Raw genomic sequence first — 12,457 nt, forward strand, 5'->3', positions numbered from 1 at the left:
TGTGCAATGCTTGGAAGCATCGTGAGCAAAATACATTTTGTGCTTATTAAAGTACTTTGAGTAAGTAGGGGTCCAGAACAAGCCTGTTTTACTTGTACTTTGGCAGTTCTCTCCATCGATGTCCCAACCACCTTCCCCACGATCCATTTAGCATGGACAGTAGAACGAATAACTGACACTTTGTAGCTTGTGCCACCCCTATGCAAACACATCCCCAGCATCTGACAGCGAAGCCTCCATGAACCACCCTGGGAAAGTTCCCTCCCCAACCATTTATTTATGGATAAGGAAACTGAAACCCAGAAAATCTAAACAATTTGTTTAGGGTAATGGCAGAGCTAAAACTAGAATCCTGGCCTCCTGACTCCCAGTCCAATGTCTTTTCCACTATATCATATTGCCTCATAATGTAGGCTTTAGGTGATAATCAGCACATACCGTATTTCCCCATGTATAAGATGCACCTTAATTTTGGGGCCCCAAATTTGAAAAAAATATATTCATAAAGTTATTGAACTCAAGTTTTATTCATCTGCTCATAGCTTTCAGGCATCTTTTGGGCAAGTCTGGTGCATGTACACATGCTTAGTCCATGCCATTTCATGACCCTGAAGCACCAATTGTGTCCTCCTTTGAAATCAGTAACTTCTTTTTCATCAGCAATTCTCCTTGCCGCATGCTGAACCATCTTTGTGGACACAGAAATTCCAATTGCCCTTTGCTCTTCAATCCACATCTTCAATTCCCTTTCTAAATCAGACCATTTTGCTGACTTGCCTCCCATGGCCTTCTTCTGCCGTGGTGTTTTCAGTAGGGTTTCTTCTTCCCATAGCCATTCTCGGATTGTTTTCTCTGTTGGAGGAGGACCAAACTTATGTTCAGCAGCACGATTTCCATTCACTTTTGCAAACTGGATCACTTTTAACTTGAATTCAGCACTGTACGAAAATCTTTTCTGAGCCATTTCTGGGCAGAATGTGGCAAAACGTAACTTAATATACTGGTAACAAATGTGAAACAATGAGCACAAAGACAAAAAGCACGAAAAAGCGGGAAATGCAAGTAAAAAAATCTACAACCACTGTATAAGACGCACCCAGTTTTTAGACCCTAAATTTTTCGAAAAATGGTGTGTCTTATACATGGGGAAATACGGTATTAAGTTTAAGTTCCTACTACATGCCAGGCATTGTGCTGAGCACAATGGATACAAAAAGAAGCAGAAGACAGCTCTTGCTCTCAAAGAGCTTACAACTGAATAGGGGATACAACATGCCTACAACTACACACAAAGCATACAGGATAAATTTGTTATTCAATCATTTTATCATGTTATTCAATCAGTTTTCAGTTGTGTCTGACTCTTCATGACTTTTGGGTTTTCTTGGCAGAGATACTGGAGTGGTTTGTCATTTCCTTCTCCGGCTCATTTTATAGATGAGGAAACTGAAGCAAACAGGGTTAAGTGACTTGCCTAGGATCGCACAGCTAGTAAGTGTCTGAGGTCAAATTTGAACTCATGTATTCCTGACTCCAGGCCTTGTGCTGTATCCACTTCGCCACCTAGCACCCATATAGGATAAATAATAGGAAATAATTAAAAGAGGGAAAGCACTGGAATTAAGAGGGTTTAGTGAAGGCTTCATGTAGGAGGTGGGATTTTAGGTGGGACTTAAGAAAATCAGGGAGGTTAGTAAAGCCATAAACTATGGTTGTGGCCATGGGGGAAGGTAAGAAAGGAACAAATAAGACAACTCATCACTACACAGTGTGTGTGTGTGTGTGTGTGTGTGTGTGTGTGTGTGTGTGTGTGAATATATAGATATATACGTATGTGTACACATACAAATATATAATGTTTAAATATATGAATATGCCATATATTGAACATATGTATTAATTTGTTATACAAATATCTCTCTGTCTTTCTGTCTCTCACTTAGAAAAACAACTAGATTTTACAGCACATTCATTTCCATTCTGCAGCTAGGTGGTGCAGTGGATAGAGCACCAGCCCTGGAAGACCTGATTTCAGATTAGGTCTCAGACACTTGCTAGCTGTGTGACCCTGGGCAAGTCACTTAACTCTGCCTTAGTTTCCTCATCTGTAAAAATTAGCTGGAGAAGGAAATGGCAAACCCATCTAGTATCCTTGCCAAGAAAAAAACCCCAGACGGGGTCTCTGGAAGAGTCAGATACAGCTGCACTTTTTGTCTCCACCATCCTACTGTAACCACCGTCCCAAGCTCATTTAATTGCCAAATGAACGCTAGAGACAAGTAGAACTGGAATGGCATTGCAGAAAGAACACTGGATTTAGAGTCGAAGAATATGAATTCAGATCTCGGATGTGTCACTCGTATGTCCTTGGAAAACTCATTGACTCCCTAGGTCTGTTTGTTGGTGAAACTGGAGAACAGGACTTCTAGGAAATTATGATAGTGAGCAAGTCACTGTTGGCCCTGGTGATCTGCCTTTGCAGAGGAGCGATTAGAGCTGTAGCTTGATGGATGAGTGGGGGAGGATTCGGATTCTCATAACAGACATTTGTAGTGGGGTTGGGGGCGGGGGTGAGGTAGGTAAAATACACTATTTGACTTGATCATCACAACAATTTTGAGCGGATAGTCGGAGAATAATAGGAGGTAGAGATGCATGTACCTAATGAATGCTGCAAACCTTAAAGCTCTATATAAATATGTTATTACTACTATTATTTCAGGAGAGAGGAACAAATGATTTAAAATGTAGAGCTAAGTAAGACAAATGATCTGCCCACGCGCGGAATTAATCAGGGCTCCACCGCCTGATTCACGCATACACCTTCAAACAAAACTCGCCCACTGTCAAGCCCCATCTCTTCTGCCAGCAATTCTGATCCTTCCTCGTAGAACGGAAAACTCCCCAAGTAGTCAAACGCCACGCTAGGTGCCCAAGGCCGCGCTTGCGCAGCAGTAAGCACCTCCAACAAGAAAGCATCTTTTCCGCGCTTCGCCTTACTTTAAATCGCGGACCAGTCGCTGGAAAGGTTTGCGTTTTCTCATGTGACGGAAGTTGACTCCTCTGAGCCACCGTCCGGGTGCGTGCGTGGAAAAACGGGGCAAGGACGTAAGTGTCATGGCGAGCCCCATCTGAAGTCTCCAGGTGTCGCCGGTTTGTGGACCTTGTCCATCTGCCTTCTTCCCCTCCCGGTTCACGTTGTAAGTCGTCTAGCTAGCACCTGGGGAGGGGAGGGCTGGGACGAGGGAATATGGGAGCTGAACTTCCAAGAGGCCGGACCCTCCTTCCCCCTGACGTAGAGGCCGGGCCTCAGATGGCCCAAGGCCGCGCACGCGTTCCCTTTCCTCTGGTACCCCCGCTTCCTTGAGCGGGGCAGGGCCCGGGGTCAGGGTGGGGCGTGGGAAAAGCGTTGTGAGCCCTGGGCTGCGGGTTCGAGGACTCCGTGCGCGGCTGCAAGCTCTGGTTTCTTAGAGGCGCCTCACGTGGTCGGAGATTGTTGGGGGCACAAGGCTTTACCTAATTTATTTGTGCATGTGTTTGCAAGTGTGTCAATAATTGTGTGTGTGTGTGTGTGTGTAAGTAAAAGTCATTTTGTGGGCTCGGGGGTCATCCTTTTCTTTAATCTGTAGTTGCAGATGGAAGTGCAGTGTGAATGCAGATGCTGGTGTGCTATCATGGTCGGTAGGGCAAATGCCTAGCAGTTTTGAGGATAAGTAGGAACCAAAAATTAAAAAAAAAAAAAAGAAATAACTAAGGAGCAGCTGCCCTCTGATAGAAATACAGAGGGTTGGCAAACCCAAAGGTAGGGAACCCTATTCGTTGCCTCTGCAGAACAAAGCCATTTTTCTGTTAATTATTTTAAGTTTCTTTTTTAATATTGTGAATTTCACGAATATTAAGTGATTTTGCTCTTTCTAATTTGTCCTTTTCAACGTAGAGATCAAGAGGACTTGAGACAAATTGCAGAAATTCAAGGTAATTTTTTTTGGTTGTTGTTAGAGATTACCTGTTGTAGAGTTTAATATTCTTCAGATGCCCCTCCCACCCCACTCCTCTCTTCCAAGGGGAGCAAGGAGCATTCTGGTTTGATAACCGTGTTTAGGTCTTGCAATGAGAAGACTTTGCATGTAGTCCTGGCATTAATCTCCTTTGTATTTTGTAAAAATAGGTAATGATAATTAGCGTTATATAGTTCTTTAAGGGTTTGCAAAGTACTTTTTTTTTTTCCCAAGGGGAGCAAGCAGCATTCTGGTTTAATAAAGTTCAGGGCTTGCTGTCAGAAGACTTGCATCTAGACCTGGCATTAATCTCCTTTGTATTGTTTGGTAATAATAGCTAATATTTGTATAGTGCTTTAAGGTTTGCAGTGTCCTTTACCTTTGTTAACTCATTCAGTATGTAATCTGCCCTGATATCATGTCAGCTTCCTGAAGTTAAGGACTATTTAATTTTTGTTCTTGTATTGTCCAGCACCCATCATAGTGACTGCCACTTAGCAGGAACTTATTAAATGTTTGTAGATTGATAGTGAAAGTTACTATGGACAAAGGCTAAAGTCATTCAGCTGGCATTTATTAAGCATTTATTATTATGTAAATTGTGCTAAACATACACACTAAATTAGGGGTAGTGTAGATGCAAGATACTAAAATTAAAGAAGGCTGGGAAAAGCTTCTTGCAAAAAGTGAGGTTTTAGCTCACATTTGTAGGAAGAAGGGAAGCCTGGGGGCAAGTTGAAGAGGGAGAGCACACGAGCCATGGGGGACAGGCAAAGAAAATCTCTGGATGTCATGTTTGAGAAATGGCAAGGAGGCCAGTGCCACAGGATTATAGAATGTGTGGAGGGAAGTAAGGTATAAGAAGACTGTGGAGGTAGAAAGGGGCCACGTTGTGAAGGACTTTAAATGCCAGGGCATTTTATGTTTGATCCTGGAGGCAATAGGGAGCTCATCCCTTTCATTTTATAGATGGGAAAGCTGAGGCCCAGAAAGATGGATGACTCATCCATGGCAGAAAATGTAAGTGACAGACTCAGGATTTGAATACCATAAACCTTCAAAACTATTGCTCTTTCCTCTGCCTTATGTTCCCTAAAATGATCATCTATACCAAGAGAAAATCATCTTCCATGGATTATGTGATTTGATTGTGCTTTTTTTGCCTAGTGCATTCCCATCATTCTTTTTATTTTCCTAGTTTCCTTTTTCCTGTGGCTTTTAAAAATCTCCAGATTTTAAGTGAAGCTTTTCAGTAAAAGGTTGTTTGAGAGACAGAAGGTTATAGAGTCATAGATTTACAGATGAAGGGAACTTTGGAGGTAGTCTTTTCCACTCCTTCGATACTTCATAGATGAGAGAACTGAGGCCCATAAAGATTAAATAACTTTCCCAAACTTGCACTATTTGAGCCCCATTCTGTAGCTCCATATCTGGCCTTCTTTGTAGGCAGATGGGTCTGTAAATAAACTGAAGTAGGTGAGAATTTTTGAAGTCCCCCAGAGGCTGTATTAGTGACTGTGCTTGTAGCCACCCTTTCCTGTCTTGTGGCCTGCCCCCACAACCATCACCATCCTATGGGGTTTGGAGTGTCTTTCACCAACACTAGAATTTGAGGAAACGATAGAGCATAGGTGTACAGTTTATGGTTGAAGAACAGATGTTCTTTTAATCTAATAAAACCTGAAGTTCAAAGAATGGAATCCTCAATTCTCCTTTGAGACATTTTTTGTTCTCATGATATACGTTGTCATTACTATGCAGTTGATCTTCAAATCTTCATTTGATTTCATTCTAACTTCACAATTCTGACTTATTTCCCAAAGTCTAGTTGTAATGATAATAGCTAATAGTTACAAAGTGCTTACTATGTGCCAGGCACTGTGTTTAGTGCTTTACAATTATTATTTGCTCCTCACAAACAGCCCTGGGAGGTAGGTGCTGTAATCCCCATTTTACAAATGAAGATACTAAGGCAAACAGTGGTTAAGTGACTTGCCCAGGGTTACACAGATAGTGTCTGAGGCCAAATTGGAACTCAGGTCTTCATGACTCCCAGCCTGGTGTTCTATCCACTGTACTAGAGCTAGGTGTAGTGCTAGATCTTCAACTGCTAACTGGAAATCTGTACTTTGATCTTCTGTCATCACCTAAAATTCAGTATGTTCTAATCTGAATCTTCTCTCCAAACTGACCACCTCTCATTTCTTAAGCATTTTTTTGGTTACCTTTCATTTTCTAGTCATTATATTCAGTCAGTCACAAAGTCTTGTTGATGCTTGTCATTCAAATATTTCCCTTCCATTCTCTTGGCAGTACCTTGAGCCAGACCTTTAACATGTTGTTAGATGTTTGTGAATTGATGAATCCTTCCACTATACTATATGTTCTCTGCCCTCTCCCCTTCTCTCATTCATCCTTCAAATTGCCACCAGGCTAATCTTTCACATGTACTAGTCTGTTATTCCTCTGCTTAGAAACCTTCAATGTCTCCTTTATTGTGTATGGAATGAGGTTCATATTATTTTGTCTGACATTTAGGGCCCTCTGAACCCTGACACCACCCTGCCTATCTACCCGTGTCTCATTCTGCTACCCTTCACATGAACTATTCACTAGGCAAAGTGGATTGTATTCTGTTGACATAAACCGATATGGATTATCATTATCATAGCTATAGAGGTGGAAGGGAACTTGATGGATCTAATTGAAATGATTCACTTTATAGACTAGGAAACGGAGGCCCAAGGAAGTTGTAATGTATTTTCCTAAAGCATCCTCTCTTTCTCTGCCTCTCCTGCCCCTCCTTCACCTATGGGATTTTTAGCCATCCTTTGAAATCCAGCTCTAATTCTGTCTCCTCAGTAAAGCCTTCTCAGTTTTTTCTGAAATTGGAACCAGAGGATGTTGTTTCAGGTCCTTGCTCTGCCACTTTTTGCCTTTCTGGTCTTGAGCAAGTCACTTAGATAGAATGGTCAGAAAATGTAACAAACCTGAATACTATCATAGCCTGTGACCAGAGGTGCAGTCCCCATGCTTACCTTCAGTTAGAAACTTGTATGTATACTTTTGCAGTATTTGGTTTGTCATCTGTAAAATATGGGGTTTGCACTACATCAGCCCTATCAAACTCAAATAGAAAAGATTTACAGTCTACATATTGCCCTCGAAAACCACAAACTAACATTATTTGCATTGTTTTGTATTTTGTTAAACATTTCCCAGTTACATTTTAATCTGAGCAAATTTGACACCTCTGGACAAGATGGCTTCTAAAAGTCTTTCCAGCTCTAACTCTGATCCCATGACTTGTAAGATGCCTTTTAGCTATCATGAGGAGCCAGTAAAGAAAGAAGAAGTGGCAATCAGAGAGAGCAGTAGGAGGTGAACTAGTGCATTGTGATGGAAGAAGTCACTTTGATATTGAAGATGATCGAAAGTGGTCAAAAAGGAGATTGTGGTGGGGGGGTGGGGAACAGAGTCACATGAATATCAGCTGGCATCATGCTATGTTAGTACTTATCTCTTCCCTTAATTAAATGTAAATTTAGAGAGAAAGAAACCTTGAAGGACAAAATTTTGACATGCTGTATTTTGGGCATATTTACTTTTAGATGGTAGTGGAACAGAAAGATAAAATTCAGGGGGAGTATAAGTCAGTAGTTATAGAAAATGAGTATAAACATTAAATCCAAATGGGAAGCAAATGTAGAATAATTAGAATAAAGAACATACCAATAATAAGCCCACAATGGAGGTGAGAGTCACTTAGAAAGAGAGAGAGATCCAGAAATTGAGAATTAGGAAGACTTGACAAATCTGTGTGAGTCTAAATAGGGGGGAGCAAAGTGTTTCTAAAGCCAGGCCCAAGACTTGTCAGACAGAGAATGTTATCAAATGTAATTTTAGTGTTGATAAATATGTGACCTATTTAAGAAATTCATAATAAGGATCTCTTAATTGCAAAACGAATGACCTTGTCTTAGCCCTTATCCTTGTGTACCTCTGTAGCTTTTTACACTGTCAATCACCCTCTTCTCCTTGATATTCTTTTTTTCTCTAGGTTTTCATGACACCACTCTCTCCTGGTTCACCTACTCATCTGACAGCTCCTTCTCAGTGTCCTTTGTTGGATATTCATCTAGGTCATGCCTACTAACCATGGGTGTCCCACAGGGCTCTGTCTTAGGCCCTCTTTACTTTGCCCTGTCACTTGGTAATCTCATCAGCTCCCAAGGAGTAAATTATCTTTCCTGATTTATTCGGGTCTAAACTTTGTATTAGTCTTCAGGATTGTGTCTGTAACTACCTATTAGACATCTCAAAGTGGATGTCCCATAGATATCTTAAGCTCAGCATATCAAAGACCAAACTCCTTGTTATTCCCTCAAACCATTCTCTCTTCCTAAGTTCCTTATTACTGTTGAGGGTGCCACCATGCTCCTGGTTAACCGGGCTTGCGAGCTAGGCTGTTGTCCTTGACTCCTCTCCCATCCCCTGTCAATTTTACCTTTGGAATATTTCTAATACTTGCCCCCTTTTTTCTGATGCTGCTATCACTCTGGTGTAGATACTCAAGTGATTTTCCTAAAGCACAAGTCTGGCACCCCTTCTCCCCCATTCTATAAATCTAATATTTCCAGGAGCAAATATAAAGCCTTCTTTGGTGTTCAAAACCCATCTTAACCTGATTTCCCTTGTCTTTTCGGTCTTACACCTTACAGCCTCCCATATATTTGGAAATCCACAGTGAAACTGACCTTGCTGTTCCACCATCAATGAATAAACATTTATGAAGTGCCTACTGTGTGTTAGGTATCACACTAAGCTCTAGGGATACAGAAAGAGGCAAAAGATAGTCCCTGCCCTTGGCTCTGGGCATTTTCTCTGGCTGCCTCTCCACTACAAATATTCTCTCTCCTCATTTCACCTTCCTGGTTACCCTGGCTTCCTTCAAGTCCCAGCTAAAATCCCACCTACTGGAAGCCTTTCCAAATTCCTGTTAATGCTTGTGCCTTCCCTCTGTCATTTATCTCCATTTATTTTGTATATATCTTATTTGTACACAGTTGTTTGCATGTTGTTCTTCCCATTAAATTGTGAGGTCCTTGAGAGCACGGACTGTGTTTGTAGTTTTTTATATCTCCAGCTTTTAGCACAATGCCTAGCACACAGTGGACATTCAGTGTTTTTTGACTGACTCATAATCAAATTATGTTATGCTAGGGATGGGAACTGGAGCTGTGATTTCATGGCACTGTAAGAAGCTCCCCATTGAGGAAATGCCATTTAATAATATAGCAACTTAGAATCTTGCCTAGAGAAATAGAGCTATGGTGTCAAACTCAAAGAGAAACTATAGTCACTAAATTGTTCTTAGGGATCCCTGGGCCATGTATTGCCTTAGTCTTAAAATATAAATTGCATATGTGTTATTATATTTTTATTTATTTGGTTAAATTTTCCCAACTACATTTTAATGTGGTTCAGGCCATTCTCAGGAGTGTTGTGGCCTGCATTGTTTATTATCTCTGGCCTAGAGCAGTAAGAGATCATGTGACCTTTCTGGGATTATACAGGTGGTTTGCAGTATAATGAAAGAAAATTTAAATATATCTGTGAATTATAATTATATGCTCTTTTTGTTATGGGGAAAATGTCTGCTACATCTGAATTATAATTTACATTGTCTTTTTAATCTTATGGGGAAGATGCCTGCTGCATCTTGTGATTCACCACTTGAAGACATAGAAGATATTGTGTCAAGAGAAGAATCAAAGCCTCATGACAGATATTTTTCAAGGAAAAGCATTGTTCCAAAGGTGCGAATACGTAATACCCAAAAATGTTTGCAAGAGGAAGATCATCCACCAAAAGATAGGTTAGTGTTGTTCTAAAAATTACTCAGTTCTTTATGAAAAATGGAAAATATAGCTAATGTATGTTAATGTGACCATTTCTGTTTTGAATTTGAAGTATTTGGGGACTGGAAAAATGAAGGTTACTTTTTAATGACTGTTAAATAATTGATGTGTTTCAGAGTTTTTTAAGATAATTTTAGAAAATTCCACTGAGAAGTAGAAGAAATAGCTTAGTAAATATGTGATGTTCCATGTTATAATTTCTTACTAGAATTATTTAGGTTAATTTATTTGTTTTGTGGGATTGCCTTTTTTTTAGGCAGTAGTTAATACCTAAGTCAAACAAATTTTATTTAAAAATTTTTCCATTTTGGTGTTAATTTGAATTTTTTATATTTACATGAATTTTAATCATTGCACAGTTACTCACATCATCTTGAAAAGCAATGTTTAATATCTAAATTTAGACTAGTGCCTTCTAAATTTGGGAATAAATGTTCTGCATGAAAATTTCATTTTTAGAATCCTTTGTTTACATAGAGAAGTTTTGTTAATGTGAAACCTTAGTTATATTGGTTGGATTCTTCTTTTTTAGCTCTACCATTTATGTAATGTTTTATTATTCGTATGTCATAATGTAGGCGGTTGCTGATATCACAGAAATATGCTACAAAATATACCAGATGCACTTATTTGATTTTCTTCTTTAGTGTGACAGCTAAAGTTATTTTGTCCTCTACCAGTACTAGTATGTGTCCTTTCAGGACATGGACTTAATTGTAATTCTTTGTTAGTGGTAATAAGATATATTTTTTTAAACTAGAAGGGAAAAAGCAGAAGACATTATAAATGATTTTTTTGGAAGTATGTTAATCTTTATTTGCAGAATATTTCAAGCAAGAGTTAGTATTTCTGGCTGTAGTTAATGTATGTGATGTGAATTGGTAGATAGTGTGTGGAGTGAAATGCATGTAACTGGGTAGATGCAATTTTGGTTCATGTGGAAGGACTATTGGATTTTGGTTTGAACTTATTTCACCTGACTATTTTACATTCTAATTATTCCATAGTACTATTCCTGGTATTCAGAAAATTTGGATACGGACATGGGGTTGTTCTCACAATAATTCAGATGGAGAATATATGGCTGGTCAACTAGCTGCTTATGGATATAAAATTACAGGTAATGCAGTCAGTACTGTTATATTTTTTGAATGCTTATCATTGTTAGCTGTGTTCTAGTTTTAGGGGCAAAAGATGTTATAGCTTAGTGATTTTTAATTGCAATAGAAAGAACACAATTACTTTTCTTCCTTGTTCTGGAATGTCTTGGTCAAATTCAGACATCTGCTGAATTGGGGGTGAAAAACCAAAACATGCTTGAAGTAACGAGCTGGCTTTTCACTGACTGAAAGTTTGCTCATATCTAGTTTAGTATCAGGATTTGTGCTAACATATCCCTTAGTTAAAAATATCCCTTAGCAAAAAGTACTTTAAATGCTTTTGACCAATAAGTTTAAAAAAACAAAAGCTCTCAGCATTGGCCTTAGCTGAATTTGTGGTGGGTTTATTTGTCTCAAGTATTATTTTCTGATTTGATTCAGCAAGCATAGACTCTAATTATCCAGACTTGTTTTCATAGAGGTTCATATACAGTCCAACTTGAATGGTATAATTTTAGCTTTAAGAGAAGGCATTTTGAGTTTTTTTCTTAGGAGTTTAGAAGTGTTAGACTAATCTTAAAACGATATTTAATTTTTATTTATAATCCAATAATCAGCCCTATGTATTTTATACTTCTAATTCTGTTATTTGATACAAAATATCCATCCTCATCTGTTTATTACACATTATATATTAAATAGCAGTGATGTATAGCTCAGTTTAATTCTTGATTGTGTGATTTGCATTCTTTTGAGAAAAGTGAAAAGGAAAAAATATTGTTGTTGGCAGTTAATTGTCTATATTGTGGATTTTCCATGGTCAATTTTTAATCTCAGGCTAACTTCTCTCTTTAATTCATCCTTCTCCTGGGTCATTTTTCTTAGCTGCCCAGCTAGTATGTATACAGAGAGTGCAAACTAAGACTAATATTAGATTAAGTAAACATAATTAGGAAGTTAAATTAGCTGCATGGAAATCAATATATTCTTAAACTAAATATGAATTCTTAGGCATATCCATTCCACTGGTTCCCTTTATTGGCATGGATAATTGGAACTTTACTTTGTAATGCATGTATTTTACTCTAATATTTTAATAGTCAGCCATCCCAGTTAAAAGTGCTTTTGATGTCCTCTACCAGTGTCAAAAATGCAAATAAAATATACTTAGTTTTTATCAGATAATGATGCCTAACTATACTACCTTGAAAACTACATAACAATTAAGCTTTTGTATTTAGTATCATTGGAGAAATTTTTACTACTTTTAGGGTGAGGGTGGTGGTAAACTGGGAAGGATTAATTGGATAAAGTATTACGTTGTTTGTACGAACAGTTTAAACTTTCATATCTAAGTAGTTAGGAAGATATTATCCCCTTAGCATAACCTCTTACAGTTTCATGAGATTAGTTAATATTGGTAGTGGTTCTTTAAATC

At 38.7% G+C, this 12,457-nt stretch overlaps 1 protein-coding gene across 1 annotated transcript in view; it reads left to right on the forward strand.

Annotated features, from left to right (window-relative positions):
* Positions 1-3,087: 3,087 nt before the first annotated feature.
* CDKAL1 (CDK5 regulatory subunit associated protein 1 like 1) overlaps positions 3,088-12,457 on the forward strand; it is a 695,070-nt gene continuing 685,700 nt past the window's right edge. Inside the window, exons 1-4 of the mRNA XM_036741492.1 lie at positions 3,088-3,200; positions 3,938-3,975; positions 9,707-9,876; positions 10,927-11,039. Of these exons, the coding sequence (XP_036597387.1) occupies positions 9,707-9,876; positions 10,927-11,039 (283 nt within the window). The 5' untranslated portion in view covers positions 3,088-3,200; positions 3,938-3,975. The remainder of the gene's footprint in view (positions 3,201-3,937; positions 3,976-9,706; positions 9,877-10,926; positions 11,040-12,457) is intronic.

This window comes from Trichosurus vulpecula, chromosome 1 (genome assembly GCF_011100635.1).
Source record: "Trichosurus vulpecula isolate mTriVul1 chromosome 1, mTriVul1.pri, whole genome shotgun sequence".
NCBI classification, from domain to species: Eukaryota; Metazoa; Chordata; class Mammalia; order Diprotodontia; family Phalangeridae; genus Trichosurus; species Trichosurus vulpecula.